Source organism: Acanthisitta chloris, unplaced genomic scaffold (genome assembly GCF_000695815.1).
Source record: "Acanthisitta chloris isolate BGI_N310 unplaced genomic scaffold, ASM69581v1 scaffold11114, whole genome shotgun sequence".
Classification (NCBI taxonomy): Eukaryota; Metazoa; Chordata; class Aves; order Passeriformes; family Acanthisittidae; genus Acanthisitta; species Acanthisitta chloris.
Window position 1 is genome coordinate 38,486 of NW_008668820.1, and position 22,162 is coordinate 60,647.

General features: G+C 40.5%; 1 protein-coding gene across 1 annotated transcript in view; it reads right to left on the minus strand.

Annotated features, from left to right (window-relative positions):
* The window catches only part of ANK3 (ankyrin 3, node of Ranvier (ankyrin G)), a gene marked incomplete at both ends in the record, with an annotated part of 83,388 nt that overhangs the window by 36,790 nt on the left and 24,436 nt on the right, over window positions 1-22,162 (minus strand). Inside the window, 5 exons of the mRNA XM_009073086.1 lie at window positions 106-260; window positions 3,327-3,551; window positions 10,679-10,785; window positions 16,693-16,795; window positions 19,677-19,800. Coding sequence (XP_009071334.1) covers window positions 106-260; window positions 3,327-3,551; window positions 10,679-10,785; window positions 16,693-16,795; window positions 19,677-19,800 — 714 coding nt within the window. The remainder of the gene's footprint in view (window positions 1-105; window positions 261-3,326; window positions 3,552-10,678; window positions 10,786-16,692; window positions 16,796-19,676; window positions 19,801-22,162) is intronic.

The window sequence follows — 22,162 nt, forward strand, 5'->3', positions numbered from 1 at the left end:
AGTCAGATATCCCCAGCACTGTTTTACTTTAGGTTGCTTTAGTCAGCTCATGTTAGCAAGCCTGCACAAAGATAAGGCTTGCAAAAACCTTGAGAAAATATTTACCTTCGTCCATGCCATTGAGAACTTCAGTTAAGTCTTCGTGTTTGCTGTCATACTGGTGCTCCTTCCACGTTTCACCGTTTTCACTTCGAAGCACGATTAGTTCTCTTTCCTTTCCTCGCATTGATCCAAAATGAGGAATTTCCACTATGACCGGGCTAGAGAAAAATGAATCATGTTATTTTTAACCCTATATCTCCTCACTGCCCTTAATTTCCTATGGGTGTAAGCCCTTAAAAAAAACTACAGTCATTTTAAATAATCAACACTGTTATGGTAAAAATGCTTTTCAAATTGTCAAAGCTGCACAATCCTTTGTCATTTAAACTATAATTAATAGGTAACTTGAAAGTATTAATATATAGTTCATTTTTAGTGTAAATCTTCTGAAATATCTGCCTACGTGAAAAACAATAGTGACTACTTTTGCTAAGGAAAGTTCTCCCTGTCCATTTATCCCAGGGTGTAGGTGACCCAACCTGCCTCCAGCACACACAGCACTGCTGACTTTTAATTGGCATTAGCATAGTCAAAATTCAGATTTGGCTCAGGGAGTTTGTAGGGACAAAGTCAGTTCAGAAACAGTCTGGCTATCCAAATGCATGCAACAGCCAGTGACTGTAGCAGCAACCATGCACATATGCAGATTTTAAACTTCCAAACAAGTCTCAAACTTTTCAGAGCTCTCCCTGGCTCTCTGTTGATGCAGCTCCTGTGAAATACAAGAGGCTTTCTCTTTAGCTTCACTTTCTGGTTCTCATGCCAGCATCACAGCTGCAACATCTGCACAGTAAACATCACTGGAGAATCTTTAGATCCTTTCAGAATGGATTTCTCTGGGCTGAACAACATCACGACCACATTGATACTAGTTAGTGTCAAACATTTTGGGGAGAAGGAAAGGGAATGAGAAGGTGGTTAATAATACACCTATGTCACCAGACAATGTACCTTCAACAGAGGACTGCAAGCGTATTACTGAACAGCTTTAATGGACAACCAACAGAAACCACCATTCACTTCGTGTGCCATTCCTTAACAAAACAGACACTTTTGCCAAACACTTCACAGGCAGGATATGCATTTTAAAGTATGCTAAGACAAACCGACTGAAATCACACAGTAAGTGAACATTTATGGATTATGCAGCTTTAATACATTTAAATAGACAGTATCATTATTTTCCTACAGAGGTTGTAAAGGATTTCACTGCTTTGTAATAACTCAGATAAAAGCAATGTCACAGGATGGGAGAAATATGCAGCATTTCTATGGTACTGTGCACCTGCAAGGTGTTGGGTGCATTAAGCAATCCACTACTTGAACATGAAATCACACAGCCATCATGAAGAAAAACAAACTAGCTGGAAGTCCAGTTTGCACATTAAATACCAAGGGAGAAGAGTTAGCCATTTTTTCCCCATGAAAATAGAAAAAGAGTTTTATTAATACATATTTTAGATGCTTTTAGGAAGACCCAGGCTCTTAGTCTAATCTCAGGTCCTTTGACAAAAAATAGGGACATTGCTGCTGTCTCCCATTGTGCACAACAAGTAAATACCAAAAATTCAAATACATTGCTTAAAATATTCACTCTCTAGTTCAAAAAAGAGTACAAACTGAAAACTAACTCTCTAGTACAATCTTTGCAGGCTAATATTTCAGATACTGTCTCTGTAAATATTTCGAAACCACACAGTTTTGTGCATGACATTTAACGAGAATACTCAGTGAGAAGGTATTGAACAGGTTTGGAACACCAAACACTCAGCAATATTTTGAAAACCCAATGCAATAAATTTCACAATATGGTTTGAAAACAACAGTCAAAAGCATACGGAAACATTCTTACGTGTTTAGGCTACACATTGCGGTTCCTTTGGGTAGCATACTTGGCTTTATAAATTTATTTTAACAAGATGCCTCATGCAGGTTGAAAAGATTAGTATTTCTCCAACCTCGCTGAATGAATTCATTCACTCAGTTACATTTTTCTAAACAATCTTTCATAAATGATAGACTTTATGTGATCACATTTTACAAATGCTCTTCCCAAAAACAGACTCATTCAAGGCCTGTAAATACCTTCTCTACCACAGGGTTGAACTTAAAGGACTGTCACTGTGTATTAAAATGCATTTAATGCAGTAGAAACACTTCAAATTTAAAAAATTACAGAAGCACAGAAGTTATGAAAGCAGAATGCTGGCAGTGAATTTTACATGCCTATAAGCACAAGGTAGGAGCAGAGCTATATTCAATCAAGCCACTATGATTTTCTTTCAGTGACATAAATCAACTGAAAGTTTTAGAAAACTTAAAAAAAATATAATATGGGAATAACAAAAGATTGGAAACAAAAGAAAAAACTGTAGACATTCTGTATCTTTTCCGTACGTATCCTACCCAATAAATTTTGTTCCTTGTGGACCAAGCTGCAGGATTCGGCTAACCATGCTCTCACCCTCATTTAGAGGGGGAGAAGTTTTAGGAAGATGCAGTTTACTGAATAATATCCATGCAGCAGAAAGAGAAACGAGAAGGGGAAATTAGGAACAAGCTGTCATTCCCGACAGAACCAGCAGTTTACACCACGGTGCCACTCATGGTAATGAACAAAATTTATAATTAGAAAAAAAAGGCCACATCATAGTGGATTGTTTCCCCTATTTTAAGCTTTCAAAAAAGTCAGTTCCTGGCATTTGTACTACCACTCTACGGTAAGAGCTCTGCCATCACTCCAAGTGGCTTTGCTCCACAAGGTGGAGACAGGCAGCTCCCAGCAACTCTGGAGGGAGCCGTGCACATTCTGCACATGCTCAACATTTGGGTCCTTGTGGGTGTCTTTAGGACACATTTTTTTTGTGACAGTGCTGCTTCTCTGATACAAGTAAGAGGGCCAAAACCTGTTCTGGGTTATAGGTGTGTGACTCCTCCTGACTTCGAAGGCAGGTTGCATGAGTAGCTGAGGGTGGGACCTGTCCTTTTCATGGCACTCCTTACCTTCATCTCCATCCTGCAGTCACCATGGAGGCAAAACTCCCCTTAAAATACAGGGGTACTTTCTGGAAGGAATGGCAGGTTGGCATTTTTTAACGTTTGAAGTAGCCTGTGGTACATGCTCAGAGGAGGGAAAGTCGATGTTTAACTACTTAGATCCACAGGATAAAGGAAATGAAAGATGCAACACAACTGTAAACAATTAAACTCATAAAACAACTCACCCTAAAAATTGTGCCCCTGCTGGCCCCATTTCTACAAGTCGACTTGCTAATCCTTCTCCTTCAACCATGGGTGGTGGGCTGGCCAATTTATGCCTCTTTACCAAGCGGCAGGTGATGCGGGTTGGTGCTGTACACTTGCGTGGTGGGATGATTATTCTCATTCCATGGTGCCGACTACCTCTCATCGAACCCCCACGAGCATCAACCATAAAGCTAACCAGAAAACTGTAGGAAAAAGCAAACACATCAATGAAAACAGTCACGAAACAAACCGAAGATCAGCAAAAAGTCAACTGCCACAGACTTACAAACATTATTAGAAAAGTCTTCCCGATCCCAGCTAAACTAAAAAGAACACGACATTTTAAAAAAACCCTTATACTTACATGTTAACTATCGGTTATCAAAAGGAATTTCTAAAGGTCTAGCAACATCATGGTGAAATGACCAGGTGCTACTGAGTAATTTGGATTAAAGGAATACACAAGTAGTGTATTAGTAGTGATTGATTAGAATTCTAAAACATCCCTTGTTACTGTTAGCTCTACTGTCCACAAAGAGTAATTAGCCTCACATGCAGAAAGGAACCAGACAGTGTAGAAAAAGGAGACTCAAAAATGCTTATTATTTTTTGGGATTTCAGTCTTTAAAACCTCCTCACAGTCTCATTTGCAAATACTCCTGATGGTTGGCAGAGCAAGTGCTAGCACCATGGGTTACAGTCACTCCAGGCTACTAAGGCCTTCCACTGATGGCAATGGGTGGGACTATCAAATACACAACAGTCTTTAGGCTGCTGGCACTCTGGAGGGAATCATGCCATTACTTCTCCTTGAAGGTGATATTCATCAGCAAAAAGAGACATGAAAGAAATTTGCTAGTGCCATTCCAGTGCATAATATTCCATTTAATAATAGAAGGGTAAGAAATTAGACTTGTAAGTGGTGAGTGGCATATTTTAAAATAAATTCCCTTCTATTAGCAAGGGAATAATTAATATTAACACTTAATAATAGAACAATTTCAGATAGAAGATGCAATGAGAGGCCTGTATCAAGAGGAACACAAGTTACCAACTTAATCTTGAAGCCAAGAGTTTTTGTTTTCTCTTTCTGTATGGTATGCAGATGGTGACATAGCTGACACATCTGCTATGTGTTTCCACTATTTTCAAGGCTGTTGCCAAAACTTCCAGCCCTTAAGAACTAAACCTTCATGTGACCGACAGGTGAATACATTCAATTTCCTGATTCCCTACTGAAAACTGAACTAAGGGTGTGAGCCAATAAACCAGGCGAGTTGTGAAGGTTCTTGAAAAAAGGCCCCAAGTGCTCTGAAGTACTACTGGGAATTTGTGCAAGGCTATTACATTTTCTTTGGGGACCAGCCAGGCCTGCAAATAAACTGCATTCAGAAGTCTGGGCAAAGTGGGTGGGAAAAAAGCTGCACAAAAGCAGAAATTTAACCAAAATTTGGTATTTAGTGGTCTGCAGGAGAGAGACAAGTGGTTACAATGTTGTCCAGCTGAATTCCAGGTCAAGCAATTGCCTTTCTTCAAACCAAATTAAAATCCATCAGTAAAGATAGGGAGGTGAAACAGCCCTCTGAGATGGCTCTAAATGATAAATTTATAATTCCCTGTGCCCCAGACATTTTACAATACTAAAGCATGATATTTCACAGTAGTTTTCATATAGATGAATTGTATCCACATTTCTCTCCTAGATAAACACAACTCCAACAAATCCAAATGTTGCCACTAGGGTTTCCCAGTTCCTCATAAGAGGAATTGTTTCAGTGGCACAGGATCTTGGCTAGCCAAGTGCTTTCTACAAATATTAGGTTGGCATCAAAACCGATCTACTTGATCTTTATATTATATAGATCTATAACATCTATAAGTTATGACAATCTTAATATTTACGGATTGTGAGATCTTAAATGTCTGCAAACTCTGTTGACTGGAACACCCTTCTGTTTGATAATTGAGGGCTGCACCAGGCAGAGACACCATTCTAGAGAACCTGGACCTTTGGTTCCCTCTCCCCTCTGCTGTCTGAGCACTGTCAGCATGACTCTTGGTGCTTTTTCTCCCTGCCATTGATCCACAGGCTACGATGCCACTGAGCATGTGGAATGGCAGGCCAAGGGTAGGTCTTCAGAGCTGCCAAGGAGCCAGCTCGTGCCTAGCTTGAAAAGAGCTCAAGGTAATCCATTAAAATTTACCATGAAGCAAAGTAAAATATTAAGCAGTGACACACAGCCCTTGGTCATCGAAGGCATAATACTGACAGGACTCTGCTGCCAAAGGAATTGGGGCTTTGATGGCCTTTTAAAAACATGCATGGTTCCTGTCTGCAGGGAACATGGGGCTATTTCAGACCACATGGATGTGCTCAGGGTGGAGAGATGCTGGAGCATCTCTCAGGGCTGATGCTGCAGCAGCTCTGGGGAGGCACATCTATCTGATCGGTGTCCCACTCAAGAGTCTCCTGGGGAGCTTGGCAAGTTTGGGTTTGGCCTGACGGGTCAGTATGAAGCAATGTTTTGGAGAGCTCGTGTCAGCGATGAATGGCTTGTTAAGCCACCTCAGAATTAATTATGAAAAGGAGTTTTTAATCTAATGCAAAAATTCAAAGCTTACATGTAGGTAAGATACTGTTTTCTGTATCCAAACCATTTAACTGACGGAGTAAGTAAGAGTGAATGGTCAAAAATCTCTAGGCACCTAAGTCAGCTAACTGAAATTCATAATTGAAATAAAAGATCGACAGAAGTTAAAACTAAGTAGCTATGAAAAATCAGCCCCCAAGTTAGCAGGTATGTTTAGGCTGTAGATTTTAAGGTCAGTCCAGCCTTGGCAACCTGGAGCTTAGCACTGCTACTGCACTCTGCTCACAGCAAGGGCAGATCAACCCTTGACATGAGCCTGTGCCCTACCACAGGAACCAGCCCCTTCCAGCTTTAGTGTCTGCACTGCACTGCAGCCTTCAGTGAGGACAAATCCTTTAGCAGATCGGCCTTTACACATATTTCTCCCATATAACCATTATCAGCAGCATATTAATGAATTATTTCCTTGTTTAGTTCTCAAATTAGCAATTTACCATTTAAAACAGTAACAACAATTCCAAACAGAATTTCATGCACTTTCTATCTAAAATATTAGTAGCTGATGCTTACCTAAATTAATGTTGCACTAATAATGGAAACTACAATATGATCTCTAAAACACAATGCTAAAGGCTAATGAGGATTTCTACTTGAGGACATGGAAGGGATGAGGATGTGGGCGGATGCACTACAAACATCTACACACACTCTGTGGGGAAAAAGTTTAAAAAAAGAAAATAAAATGAGGATTCACAGAAAGCACAGAGTTATCACCTTGAATCATACTGGGGGAGTGGAGAGGAATAGCTGCAAAATAATTTGGAAAGCAAATGGGAAAATTAATGCAAGATAATTAGAAGCAAACAACAGAAAATATCAATAAGTGCAAAGAAAAAGTAACAATCAGAAAAATAACAAAAACAACACATTTGAAGGCCAGCTTTAGAAATTATTTGGCTTTTGCTTCACATATCATGACATAGGTTATATAAAATATGCTACACATGGAAAAAATCTGAAAGGGAGCGTTCATTTTATTAGGCAGCACAACTCCATAATTTCTCTGGGAAATGCAGATGCACACGGAGAAGAGAAAAGCATTTGCAATTTTCTCAGGTCAATTTATTGCAACACAACTTCTTTACCAAATTCCCAAAACATGCTCCACTGTGCCATGGAAAACTAGTTCTTGCACTTTGTTCTAAAGGGGCTTATTTTCCAAATCATAATGTATAAACATATGTGTGGCAGGATACTTGTAAAAAATGAGTTCTGGATGTCCAAGAGGTTGGAGCAAATGATAATTAATCTGATGTACTCCACCTTGCAAGATCAGCTCCAGTATTTCCAAGTTTCTCAATACAGAAGGCAGTGTGACACGCTCACTTCTTTCTTTCAGCTAAGGAAACCGAGGAGTTAAAAGAGGCAACATGAAGAGAGCACACCCACATTTTACTTTGGGAAAGTTGTGGGAATAAGCTCACATCTGACAGCTGAAGGTCATTTTGGTAAGGGTCTCTACCCTTCCAGAGGCCTCAAGATTCATGACGCATTTCAATGTACTGCTTACAATGGACCCTGTTCAAAATGTATGCTGGCAAAACAACGGCTCTGAACTCCAGAAGAAAAACAAAACATTATCTTGGCTTAAAAAAAGGAAAAACCAGAAGAGTTGAAATTACTGCCAATAATTTCCTCCTTTCTTCTCCTTTCACTGATACATTGATGGATCTGCAAATCCTGCTCCTAAAATTCCCCTTCTGCCTCAGTTGAGGAATGGGAACAAACATCGATGCTGTCTTCTAACAGTGGGTAAATGGGGGAAAGAGAGACCTGAGGGGGCAGTTAGCAGAGGAGCTCCCTGGCATAGCACATCAGGGAGCTCTAGGAGGATGAAGAAGGCAAAGAGCAGTGGGGTCAAACCCTGGCTACAGGTCCACTCAGATCACAGGGACAACTGACAGCAGCCAACCCCAGGCACAGTGCCCCTGCCCACGGCCACAGAAAGAACTGGGGACAAAGATGGGGAAGAAGCACCGCAAACCAGGAGAAAAGGAGTCACTTTTCAGAAAAAGACTGACCAAAGAGACTTGAAAAGTCATGATCCTCTGCACATCAGATGGGCTGAGGTACTGGAAGATTAGAAGGGAACATCTATTGATTGCCTCTAGGTGAAGATACTGGGGGAAATCAAATAGTATCATATTATAATATGGGCCCACAACTGCAAAGAAAATAAACAATAAGTGATGGTTTGGGTTTTTTTTTTTCCTAGCAAAGGAACTGAATTACCAGAGTAACATTTCTGATGGACTTTATATGCCAAATGAGAAATGTCACAGGTCAGAAAAGCTCTACCTGTTCGGAAAATACTTTGGTGCATAACTGTTTGGAGAGCAGATCTTCCCTCCCTTCCCTGCAGCCCCACAGTTTGCTCCCCTGCTGTGGGCTGCAGTTCTGCAGACCTTTCCCTCTGGGCAGCAGCTAAGACCACCTCTGCATCAGTGAGGACCTGTGTACCAAGGGACCAGATCTGAAGAAGCTGATGTGAAAGATCCCATGTCCACAGAACATATGTTTTGGAGGGTTGGAACCATTAGTGAGCATGCTGAAGACCCAAGGGCACACAAGTATTGTCCCAGAGGACTGGCAGGATGCAAACATCAGACCAGAAAATTTTAGACCTATCAGTCTAACCCCAATTACGAGAAATATTTAGAAATGAATTATTTAACAATCAATCTATAAGAGCCTAAAGGACCAAGAAAAGTAATCAAGATATTACCCCTTGCCAAATAAAAACAAGCCAAATTATAAGTGGCAAGAGTAATTCATGGCAAATGAATTGGACTTCCTTCTTTGATGTGTGGCACTAATGTCTTGGTACTTCAGTAAGTAATCAAGATACAGTAGAGACAAAGTAAATGCACCATCACCTGAGAAGTTACAGCAGAAGATGTACCATCAGTGCTACACTGAGAGGGAACTTCAAGTGCAGATTTCACTGTGCTGTCCTGGGCCAGGGACTAAGCTAATGACTTCATTCATGATTTCAACACCGAAGGAAGGTCTGAACAGTCTTTGGAAAATAAGATCAGAATTAAAAGCTCTCTTGCTGAAATGGATAAAGAGTCTGGCACCAACACACTGAAATATCAGCAAGGCAAATGCAAACAGAGGAAAGAAGCAAACACATAAGTACAAACCAGAAAAAACCCCAAACCAACAAACTGCTGAATTTCAGAAGAGAGACAAGAAATTCTAGCAGGTGACAAACATCGACCAACAGAATCTGCAGTTACCAAAATGGTAATTCTCACTGTGGGACTGCTTAAGTGTGCTACATGCTAGACCAAAGAGGCAGCGACCCTGGCTTAGAAATAAGCTGTCATCACAGAGGGGAGAGCCAGGGGAGAGCAGCAAGAATACAGTGAGATGTGGAAAGCACCACCTAGAAAGATCCAGGACATTTTAGTCTGAAAGACAGGATGACATATCTTCTGACATAGAAAACAATTGTTTAAAGATCAAAAAGATATAGTTCTCCATGACCACTATGGCTATGATAAGAAATAGGCTTAATCTGCAGCAATGAAGTGTTAAATTGGGTATTAGGGGAAAAAAATACTCTAACACACGAGCTGGGGGACTATAGAATCCCCTATTTTTAGCAATTCTTAAGGCATTAAACATATTTCAGGATGGTTTGACTAAATTTTATCCTGCAGTAATGCAAAGGGATGTGCTACCAGCTCTCTGAGATCCTTTGCCAACAGACCATCTTGTGATAAACAACAGACTTCAGCTGTTCATCCTGCAATTCTTAACATTTTAATGCTAACACTGACCAAATGCAGTGTTTTATCAGCTCAGGACTCAAAAATCCACTGTTGTATAGATCTGTTCAGCAGAAGCAGCTGCTTATGTATATTGTGGGACTGTAGCTTTATATTTGTGGGACTTGCTTCTGTATTGGAACTGAAATATTTTGGTATGTACTGCACTCATTTTTATAAGAATGTAATTAATCACAAAATGGGGAAGTAAATTACTAAGGATGTGAAATTTCATGTCCTGATCTCAAAAAGTAAACAACAAATATTTACACTAGACAATCTCACATGTGAAGATCGCCTAAACATTGAAATTTATAAATTTTTATGACATGTATTCAGACATCACTACTACTGCATTTAAATCAAGTCTATGTGGTACTGTCAAGAAGAATCTAAATTACAGTGGTGACTCATAAGTAAATAAATGGTACCACTAAAATCAAACTACAGATATTTGGGACTAGGCAGGAGTTTGGAGGTATAAATAAAGCAAGAGGTTAAATTAGTGGCCCTCATTTTCTCTTCTATGAAAGAACAGAAAACACAAAATTGTATCTCTGATTTCATATTCCAAATAATTTAATTCAAGTCAAACAAAATCAGCTTATGACACACAAAGCATAAGCAACAGAAAAAGCAGAACAGGAATATTAAAGAAAAGCCTGTGGGATTGCAATGTCTTGGCATTCGAACACTAAGAGCAGAAGCAAGTTGGTTGTTTGATATGCAAGAATTTAGACTGGCTTGTTATTAAACACCTTCCTTGAAGTCAGCGTGAATTTTGCCACTGGCTTCAAGTGGGGCAGGAACAGGCACGTTATCAGCCACTAGAGCAGGCTGTATTCTTCAGCTAACAATACACTTCCCCGTCTGAAGATAAAGGAAAACTGTTAAGTGACCTACCCAGAATGGATGGGACTGGAAACAAGGTTAACATTGTCCAAGGTGTCTGCAGCCCAGCTATAGTGCCTGAGAGAATCGGAGTCAAACTCCCTTTGAAACGTCAGGTGCTTCAAAACAAAAGAAAAAGAGACATTGAAATTGCAAATTAACATTAAAAACACTTGACTTAAATGCAAGCTCGTTAATATAATACTATTGAATTTAGGTCTGGTCCCTTTCTGTGTAACAGTGCTGATATCTCCGGGGTTAAATTACTGGAAAATCTGTAACAGAAACATGGAATACACACACAAACTCATCTTATATCTCTTCAAACATTCTTTTTGCCCATTTTTCACACTATGTCTCTTGCCAATCTTTACGCACGTGTGCCGGGTTCAAAAGATTGGGGAGAATATAACCATTTGCAATGCAATCATATACCACATCAACAGGCAGTGTAATATTCCCCCTCAGAAGATGCCACTGGATAGACCCTTATTCAAGCAGAACCTGTGAATAACCTAAGTTTCACTGAAGCTGTGAATGCACAAGTGAGTTCCTGGTGGGAGTGAAGGTTTACATGTACAACCAACATGAGCACTGTTTTCTGGAGTGCCACTGTCCCTCCTCATCTCGACAGAAATAGCTTTAACCCTGTGAAGTGCTGGCACACTGGTGCTATAATTAACTCCCCCATCTGACAGACACCAAGGTGTAATTTGTTTCTCGCTGGGCCCATGGACACACACATGAACACAACTGCACCCGGTGCCCCACAACATGCTCTCACACTAAATCCTCTTACTCTGCAGCAAAGCCATTCTAGTAAAATCCTCTTTTTCCTTTGTTTCTTCTGTCCTAGGAAATTATACAAATTAAAGCTTCAAATATAGCTTGCCCCTATTTCCAGGGTGATAGGAAAGCTTCTCCACGATTTAAGAAGCACCATCAGAAGTTACATCAATCCAACTAAGTCAAGAAGCTGCTGTGCAATACACACAGGCTATGTTCACTCGAGATGGTGCTAAAGATGTCAGGGTTTCCTGTAAGTAGGTTGTTTGCTGCTTAGAGGCAAATGCATCTAGAGAGAGCAGAGTCTGTTTAGACTAAAACCTCATGGGCTGTTTTCAAATCAAATTCAGTGGGTTCAAATCAAACCTGAGCCAAGCACACACTTCGACACAGGCAAGTTTTAGTATTTCCACCTTGTTTTTTTAATATGCTGGCACATGGAGACAGTGCAAGTCAAATATTTTGAATATAATTATCAGCATTTGTAGCAAATCTGGCAAAGTCAGTTGTAAACACACAAAACCACTTCTGTGAGAAGCTTCCACGAGATAAGCAGGCAGATAGTGCTGTGCTGTTGGCCAGAATGTGCAACCCTCCTATCACTCTGGGGTTTCCAAAAAACTTCCCTCTTTAGCTGTTTCTTTTATTAGAAATGAGCATCTCAGGTTTCCCTCAAAAAAAACCCCACTGACACTATAATTTACTGCCAATCAATAGAAATCTCTGCAGGGTGCAACTTTGCCCTGTCATCCATCCAATACTGTGCCCCCATGGCTTGATGCCTCCTCCTTTTGCTACCTCAACTCTTTTATAAGGAACTTTCATTAAACTTTGTGCTGTAACATATGGACTTGAGGCCTGATGGCTCAAGCACAGACAACAACAATCAAGGGCAAACTTGTGTATGTTAAGTGCCAAAATACACCATCAGCCATAAAAGAAAAAATGAATGCTGGTAAAGCTATGACAATTAAGCAAGCACAGTGGATTTAATTAGTGCCATTTGAAAAATGTGTCGTAATTTAGTTTCATGAAGACAGTTTTCTCTTTCCAACAGGACACTAGGGATTCTCCTGCATTTCCTGAAGGGCCCACTGTTCAGGCAGGAAAGTCATTGCTGTGGATTTCTGCTATTCCAAGTGATTTGCAGGAACTCATGCTGAGCACATTATTGCTTTTGATACCAAACAGTGTAAGATTCAGACAGCTGGTCTCAGGCACCGTAAATATTTAGAGAAACAAAAATCTATTTATTCCTTTGCTCAGTGATTAACTTTATCATTAAAAATAGGACAAAACAAAGAAACATAAGAAACATGCCAAAAGGAACAACACAAGTTGGTGTTTGGCCTTGAAATAAATGCCTGCTAAGCTGTAACAGTGTCATTGCACTGAGGCCCAGATGTTCACCAGGACACACATATCAACAAATAAACATAGGATCGGGTTTCCTATAATAGATTAAAATGCTAATGTTCCTTTAGCAGTGTGATATAGAAAACTAAACATAGAGCCATAAAAATTCCAAGGAAATACCAGCATTCCAAGACAATCTACGCGAGACAGAGGTGCTCCTACACATGTACATAGGGTTCCTCAGCCTATTTTTCTGTCCCAAGTCATGGTCAGTACACTCACCAGGTGCCTACTTTTTTTTTAAAGCATTCCCTTCTGACCAAGTGAACTGAAACAGCAATTCTGGACAAATTTAGGGCGAATAAAAGCCCAAACCTGCAGCCAATAATTTTGGCAGAGAAACAGAATAGGAAAAGCCAGTAGCTGGAAACATGTATCTTACACACAGCACACATCTGTGGATCTCATTTTTTCAGGCTGTTGAGGTGCTGGATTTTCCAGGCAGGCAAAAAAACCCTTCCTGTACAAGTTGCAATATAAGCAGTTCAGAAGATGGTACATTGTCGGTGACATCAAATCACAGGATTCATCCTGGTTTTGGTCAGGCCCCAGAGTTCCCTCCCTGGACCAAAGGAAATTAATTATGCATTGCTAAAAGGTGTGGCAGACTTAGATGCAAATGCATGTATAAAAATCCTGATGGTTCTGCTGGCAAGGATCCTGCCAGTTGCATAACTAAATATCCAAGCTGTGTAATATCAGAGTTCAGCAAAGGCAGAATTTATGCTTCCTCCCAGATGAATTTATCCAGACTGAAGTGATTCAGCAAGCTGCTATGTAATGGACAGCTCGAGTCATCCTGCCTTTGGCTGATTAAATTCAGAGGTTGATGTAATTTATTCCATGGAGAAAGTCATTTGGATTTGGTCTGAGTTGCTGCATGTGTGGTAACACACTAGGACACAGGAATTTTAACTTTGCTACAGCCAGGTTATTGAGGTACAGTGTGGCCTGGACTCAGACTTCCCTGTTAACCAGTGTCAGCAATAAACCACTAAATGCAAACAATGGAGAATATCATGACTTCTAAGGAATTACTAGAAGCTCTTCTCTAGTACTCAATGTGTTATGCTGGCAGTCAGGTTCAGTAAACACTGGTTTCAAGTCTTCCTCATTTGACTTTTTTCAGACTCCCAGATCTCCTAGTGATCCTGGGGAGAGGTGGCCAAGGGATCTTCTATTTTAACCTGTTCAAGAGTTTGACAAGTGCTCCTTACTCTTTTACATACTCATATTTGGGATAAAATGAATTCCCATTACTCTGAGACTTTGCACTTGCCATGAACTTCAGACAGGTCTGAGCTGTACAAAAGAAGAGGAAACAGAATATGCAGAAAGGCAATGGATCACTCTGCTTCAGAGTAGTGTGATTCCCCAAAACAGCCTTAACTACTGTCAGTTTCCAGATGGACTTCTAGGATATTGGTTTCAACCCACAGTGATTGTTATTCCTGTGAATTCCATTGGTGGAACACAAGTTGGTGAGGTTTATTTTCCACCTGCTTTCTACTGCCATAGCAGAGACTATCTAGAAGCCCAATAATGTACAGAGGGAGGTGTGAGAAGGAGAGGCAGGTGTGTTCTTCATCTCCCAAACACACTCCTTCTGCTTCAGACAAAGAGCTGTAAAGCTAGGGCTGGGCTGGGCTGGGCTGAAGAACACATGAATTCCAGAAGAAGGATATATTTTTGTCGGGACATTAAGGCTTGCGGAAGCCGTAGCGGAAAATTTTAGCTGGGCTCCCTTTTTCATGAGGACAGTTTCTTGCTTTCAGGCTGTTCATTTTTCAGAGAATCGTAGCTTTACTAACTTCTCAAGATAGGACTGACATTTTTTTTCCACCTCTACCTTCATCCCTTCCTGGACTTGCAATACTTGAAGTTTATCTAGAGTATTAAGACTAGAGTAACATCCACAGTTAGACTTTCAGCCAGGCATCCAGGCTGGCTTCATTTAACGTGACATATTTGGACCAGTGCTGAGCTGCAAGAATTGCACAATCATGGCTAGACAAAAACTGGAATCATAAAAACATAGAGATTACAAATGCAGTGCAAACAGACTACGCTGCTGCTCATCACCATCACTAGAAGGTTTTCTTATTTGTTGCCTTGTCAGCTCAAGAGGCAGCACTGGAAGAGATCCTCCAGAAAGCAGAGAGGTCCATGACAACTCATAGACAATATGAAGTTTGCCCTAAAATAGAGCTCCTGTACTTGATGTGGTGTCACTGCAACACTTCCACATATTTATCTCCAAGTACAGAAGACAATTTTTATTTTTGCTATGGAATTTTTTAATACAAAACAGGTTAACGGTGCACACTTTGAACAATGTTCAAGAGTTGTTGAGCATAGTGCTCATTTTAGGTCTTGTTACGTGATCAAGTGCACCCTAGCAGTTAAATCCATGTCATCCACTTCAATAGTAACCACAAAACAGTCAGAATCCTAAATCAATGCAACTCATTCTCAGACTGAAGAGTGTTTCTCTCCCCTAAAGTTTCCATCATATCAAGAACATTTAATGAAGTCTTAAGATTAGGAGGTGTCAGAGCAACTTTAGGTTCTCAGTCCAGAAATATAATTTCTTGTCCCCTGTACCAGTAGTGGCTGATTTTGTTTTCTGACTTCAAACCAAACAAAATCACAAAATTAGTGCTATGCAAGCTTCAGAAACTCTCACTAGAAGGCTGTTGCTAATTAAGGTTATTGGAAGTTTACAGAATTTCCCTTGAAAGTAACAATCTAACAGTAAACATTCAGTTGCTAAAGACATAATCCAATTTCTGTCATTCTCATAATGCTACCAAAACTGCGTGTAAAAGCAGCAGTAAAACTGGATAATTTAGACTGCACCAGAATTTATAGACTAATACAATCAACATTTAAAATGAATGAGTCCTGCTCTGTGGGCCTTTTCCCCATGAAAATATCCTCTGAGATCAATAACCCCCCAGTGCAGGGTGTAAAAGTGCAGTGAGAACAGCAGCAGAAAACCTGTTTCATTACAATCTACCTTATGTTCTTCCAGACATAAACAACAATTCCACTCCACAGTCCTTTCATCATTCCCAAATAAAAAAGTTATGTGAATTTTTATTCAGCTTCCTAGCAGACCTCTGACTTCTCTGTATCCAGCAACTCTTGAGTTATTCAGTTAGATTTGAAAATCTGAAGCAAGTCTACCAAGGAAAATGCTGAGAAACTCACAAACAAAGCATATAGTACTCCATCACCTCCAGCACTAGCTTTTGGAAAGACTTTCCCATGCTATAATCAGGTCAAAAGATTCTGCTTTTGTTGTATTAGTCATTGCAAAAGTGTTTGGAAGATACATAAACTGGCTAGCATATAATAGTTTAGTCTTTACAAGGCCAAATTCTTCCCAAGGGTGGAAAAACAAGCACAGCAGTTGGAGTCCCCTCCATATGGACAAAACGGGCAAACGCAATTCCCGGTCTACACAGTACAAAGGTTGCTTAGCGTAAAACACGTTGCTCGTAGCTTATCAAAGCCCTCTAAGGATACACCTAACATTAGGCTCACAGATGCTCCTATTGACTTCAATGGACAACCCCCTACCCAGAAACGTAACCGGTCCCTTAAAGACATCTTTGGTTTGGGACCCCATCACCTGTCCCTTGCAGGATCAAAACCACAAAGAGGCAACCCCACAGTTTCTTTCTCACAGCTCATTTCTTTCCCCTATCCAACTGTTAAGGGAGCAGCAACAGTGCCTCGAGTTACGGCTGAGGGCTGCAGACCCTTATCCCCTGTAGGTATGAAGTGTGACTGTGTGGTGGCAGAGATGCAGCACATACCTGATCCTTTGCTGGTACCAGCAGTTCCTCAATCATCATGCTGTCTCGGGCATAAGAACTTCTGTTCAGCGTGTAGGACCTATCCGAACTGAAGGAGCGGAGGCTGTTGTATTTACCATTTATCATAGAAAGTGCAGGTGACAATGAGATGAACAGAAAATAAAAATCAAAAAATTAATACATGCAACTTCCAGGGATAGCATAAGATGGCAAAATATACATAGTCTGTGAAATAAATACAAGGGAAAAAATGGAATAAAAAGTATTTGACTGTAGTTAAATATTACCTTCCCTACAACATATATAAGCAAAATTTCAACAGATGTTTACTGCTTTGGCAGTAATGCTGTGGCTTTAGAATCAATCTAGAAAAGTGTCTTCAAGTATTTAAATGAACTTTGATAAATGTCTTCACACCCTAATCCTGAGAGGATACCCATAAGGGCAGGTCCTGGGGGAGCTGTGGGTAGGTTACAGTGCCTGCCCATGATCAGGTTGCTGAACCAGGTTTCACACAGAGCAAGTTTTATATGTTGTCATTCTCTTTGTGGCTGAACCACTTTTGACATTGTTATAAACACCCTAGTTATTCATTCAGTTAGAAAGAAAAGGATAACAATTTTGAATGGAAAGAGGAAAGAAATTTGCTTATTGACTATTTAATACAGATTCTGATGCTTTGGGGATTATTTTGTGCATGTTAAACTATTTAGAAATAACTATGATCACTCTGAATGTGTTGCAATTAAATCAATGTAGGAGTGTGTTACTTTTTAACCCTGGAAGGTACATTATGGTATGTGCTAAAAACATGCTGCAGGTCTGGACATGCTTGCTACGTGACAAAAAAATAAAGTACTAAAAACGTGAATTAATACAAAGCAACATCAACAACATATTACACTTTTGAACTAGCAACACTTCTCACACTCAAAACTCTACAATGTGTTTCATGCATTTAGTAGTTGCTAATTGAACTTTTCTAGTCCCTTAGCACACATTCCTCCTTGTGCTGGAAGCAGAACTGAGGTCTTGATTACACACTGTAGGCATATGTTAAGCAGACTTTTACATGATAAAGAGCATAAGGAAATCAAGTTATATTTGTTATAACAGAGGGATATTCTCTAAGGCTGAACTCACCCACCCTTCCCCCAAAAATAAAAGCACATCACTTTCCAACGCTGAATAAAATGAAGATAAGCAATGGCAGCAGCAGAAAGATGAGAAAGATGTAACACGATGCCATGCCTTCTTACCTGACTTTTGGACTAAAGCAATTTACAGTGGAAAAGAAACAGGAGAAATAGAAAGCAAAGAATCAGACAGGAAAAGCAAGATGTTATGGCTGGATGGCTTATATATTTAATGTGTTTATTTCTTAATGTTACACTCAGAATCAGCACTAAAATACATCCACAGAATACTTTCATTTTTTGCTAAATAAAATACTTCACTGAAAAAACCACTGTATTTGTCTCCTCTGAGCATAACATGTGCAATGCAAAAAATGAGCTACGCAGCAACAAATAGTAATGGCACTGCTAAAATCAGAAGCACGGGAATATTAGATTTCTCTCAAGGAAAAGATAACATGGGGCTGAACCCTCAGATCTACCTAACAGATCTTGACTGTGAAATTCTGCTCTCCCACCTGCACAGTGAGCACTCACAGCTGTGTGGGAAGAGAGCTGCAATGAGCAAGAGGTGTCAGGTAAATCAGTGTCTGGCTCTGTCTGCAGAGAGCATTCCCCCTGCACCAGCACTGACCACAGCTGACAGTGCTGGGATGACCTTGCTTACTCCAGCGTCTGTTTTAAAGCAGCATGTCAGCTTTGTTCATTCAGTTCACAATGACACAGGATTCTCCCCTTCAGATCTGTTTTGCTGCTTTTTTAGCGAATGGCCTATTTAAATGCATTTTGTCATTTATCATGAGTGTATTATCACATAAATACTCATTAATTCCCCTAAAAATTCTAAGTCAAGTAAGACACGGCTGTGGACTACTAAAGAGCAAATTTGCACTGCATGCTTGCATTTCTAATGCGACCATAACAAACAAGACTGAAGGGTAGACATCTAAGCTTTACCATTGCTGTTAGACAATGAACTCACTTTTTAAAACAGATCTTTAAACTACAGCATAGGAAAAAGTCCTCAGGGCTCCAGCTTATGAGGTTTAATTATTAGCTTCGGTACAATTCAACTGTCAGTAACTACACTGCAAATCCACAACTATGGAAGTAATCCCTGCTCATACAGCTTTAATTGTTTTGAGCAACACACACTGCAGGCTTTGGCAACATTCAAAAATGAAAAATAAAATGTTGATCTAGAAACACCTGAGTTGAAATGAATATTACTCAGACATCATGTGAAGTTTACAATGTTTTACTAGGTTCACAGAAACTTCGTCCTGTTTTTTTTTTAGCGCATAATCCATTCCCTGTCAAATGAAACCCTGAAACAAATTTAGGGTACACCTGTGTTTTTTGGGGGGTGAGGGGGAGCATTTTTCTTTAGTGTTGGCACTCTCAGTTGGGTTACTTGCTAGCACCTTTAAAGAAACAAAAGCACCAAAAGAGCAAAATGATTGTCATTCAGTTTTTCTGGCATTTACATTCTTAGCCCATTAAGGAACCCTCTAATGTAAGTATCAGTCTGTCCAGCAGCAGTGAAAAGCAGCCTGGCTTTGCTGGCTGCTCTACATCAGTTGCACCCTGCTAGCAAAGAGGTGCCTTGGAGATGTTCAAGGCACAAACTGAAACCAGAAAAAGTGAATTGTTAAGTTTTCTGTATCATTGCCATAAGAAGCCAACATGAATATATAAAATAAAACTGCAATGAACATATGCTTCAAAGTATACCCCCTCTACTTCGGTTCGAAACAGACTCCAGTGTTGTGTGAAAGAGCAACGCTTGGTTTGTAAAAACCTGTAACTGTGGTGACACACAAACATGAGAAGCAACAAATACAATACCTGGCGGAGCGAGCTCCCAGGCTAAAGCCCATGTATCCTTCAGCAGGCAAAGAATCATCTCCCAGTTCTTTCAGATCCTGGGGTCCCAGGTATTTGTCCGTATCGCCTGTCATTGCATCCTCACCTGCCAGGACAAAAGCCAGGCTGAAATCAGAAGCTACAGGGATTGTAAATGTTTGTGTGCTTAGTAAGTCATAACGCCCTTCCCTGCTCGCCAATAAGGAATCAATCTCGTCACCCCCACTTTGCCTAAGGCTCTTTCCACGTAGTATGTTAATTGTCCACCCTCTGAATAGGCCTGAGAAAATAACTTTATTGGGAGGCAAACGAAAGAAGCAATACTCCACCTCGATGTAAGTCCAATAAAGTTATACGTAGGGGTGACTTTTGCCCAATCGTTCCAGCAAGCTAAAGGGTTTTACTGCACTTTGTATCATTGCACTCACTTTTCCTTTCCTTATCGAAACCAGCCCAAGCTGACTAAGTGAAGTTAGATCATTCTGTATGGGAAAAAAAACCCGACCAAACGAAACCAAAGCAAGCCTGGCTGTGAGAGACAGCCTGTTTGCTCAGCAGTACTGCAGAGCACTGGAGGCAGAACCAAGAGACCTGTCTTCTACCTTGGGTGTTTCTCGATCACTTCTGCAAGTTTGAATGTAGGAGGGTTTGTTTTTTTCAATTAGCATTTTAATTTTTTTTTTTTTTTAAATGAACTGCTTCCCTCTACCAGGCTGTTTTTCTGAAGCTGAGTGTTTCCTGGAGCAGCACAGAGCCGAGCCCGGCTGAGCGCTGCGGGACCATCCGCGGAGAAAATCAGCATTAGTTGGTTTAGAAAAAAAAATAAATATCAGAAGAAGGAAAGTTCAGTGTTGGGAGAGGCGGGAGCCGCAAAGGGTTAAGGGAGCAGCTGCCCTGCAGGGAGCATTTGCATGCCATTACATCATGCAAACCTACATTCCTGCATTGACAGAGCAAGTCCGAAATATGCCTTTTGCGGTTGTTGGATTTTTTTTTCTCCCCCTGTTCCCTCTAGAGCACAGAGCAGTGTGAGCTCCCTGCTCGCCGACATTGCCTCTCCTCCTTTGTTGTGAAGGCGTTTTTTAGGTGTGCAGAAGTTGCACAAGAGAGAAGTTTTAACAGCGCCTTCCCGAAGGTAAGTGATTCCCAACCCCAGACTCACGTTTCCCGCTTTCATTCAAGGAGTTTAGGCTAGTTTCCATTCACTAAACTCAGGAAACCACAGGCGAGCTCTGGTTTTAAAATAACAACTCTAAAAATACCCCTTCAGCTACTGCTTTGCAAACGGCAAACACACAGACCAACTTTCTCCTCCAGCCCAACAATAACCAGTATTTTAAGTAACAGTTTAAAAGCTAGAATGTTAAGAATACACCAGAAAACATTCGAAAACCCGAAACAGAAACATCAGACATCAAGTGAAACTTTAAAAAGTCTTACTGTTTTGGAAAGCCATTTTCACCAGTCTGGTCTATAAGATTTTTTTCTCTGGTGTTTCCAAGAATTCCTATTAGTCCTATTAGTCCTTAAGCAGTGATTTAGACTTAATCTCCAAACCAGCACAAGCAAACTAATCCCTGTGGGTCATATTCGCTTTCCACACAACAACTGAGATCTTCTTAACATCTTGATCGCTTCGTATGTATTTTAGGACATGTGCAGCTCTGTCCTCTCAACTCAGCTTAAACTTCTTTGCAAATATGAAACGAAACGAAAAAAAAAAAAACAAACGACTACAGTTTGTAAAAAAAAAAATAAAAAAATAAAAAAATCCCCTTTTAATCACTCTGCAGACATCCCTTTAAAGCTTCTGCTGATTGGATTACAGCCTCCCTTGGCAAGCCTCTGGAATAGTGACATAAATGCAGGCACTCCAGTTATTTGTATGTAAATAGGGGTGCTGCGAGGGTGTAGTTTTGCTGTAACCTGACGCCGAGGCTGAGCGGGGAGTGTGGGCTGCCTGTGTCCAGCCAGAAAACCCAGGAGCTTGGGAAAAACGGACTGAACTCTGGGAGGCAAGGAAGTGGCCCAGGGAGGACGGGAGAAGTGGGCGACTTTAAGCAACTAGGAACTGAGCTGGGAAACTTCTAAACTTCTGCCCGTACAACACCTGAAGACAAGAGTGTAAGGAATAGAGGAGGTGTTTTCTTTCGGAGGGAACGTGAAGAATGGTAAAGAAAAGTTAAAAAAATAGCTCAGTTAAACTGTGAAATATATTAGGTGTTATCCTGCTCTGCAGCTAATCCAGACAGTGCAGGCTTACTCTGATGAAATGCTCTCATCAAAGGAAAAGCTGCATCTAGGAGTGGCAATTTCAAAGAATTCCAGACATTGTTTTGTGCTCGTGGGAGGCTGGAGGAAAAATGGGTGGTGCACTTTTCAGCAATCCCACTCTGTTTAATTAGGTGCTGCAGCTTAATCCTCTGTGCTGCAGGTAACAGTGAGCACAGTGTTTGCTCACAGCACAA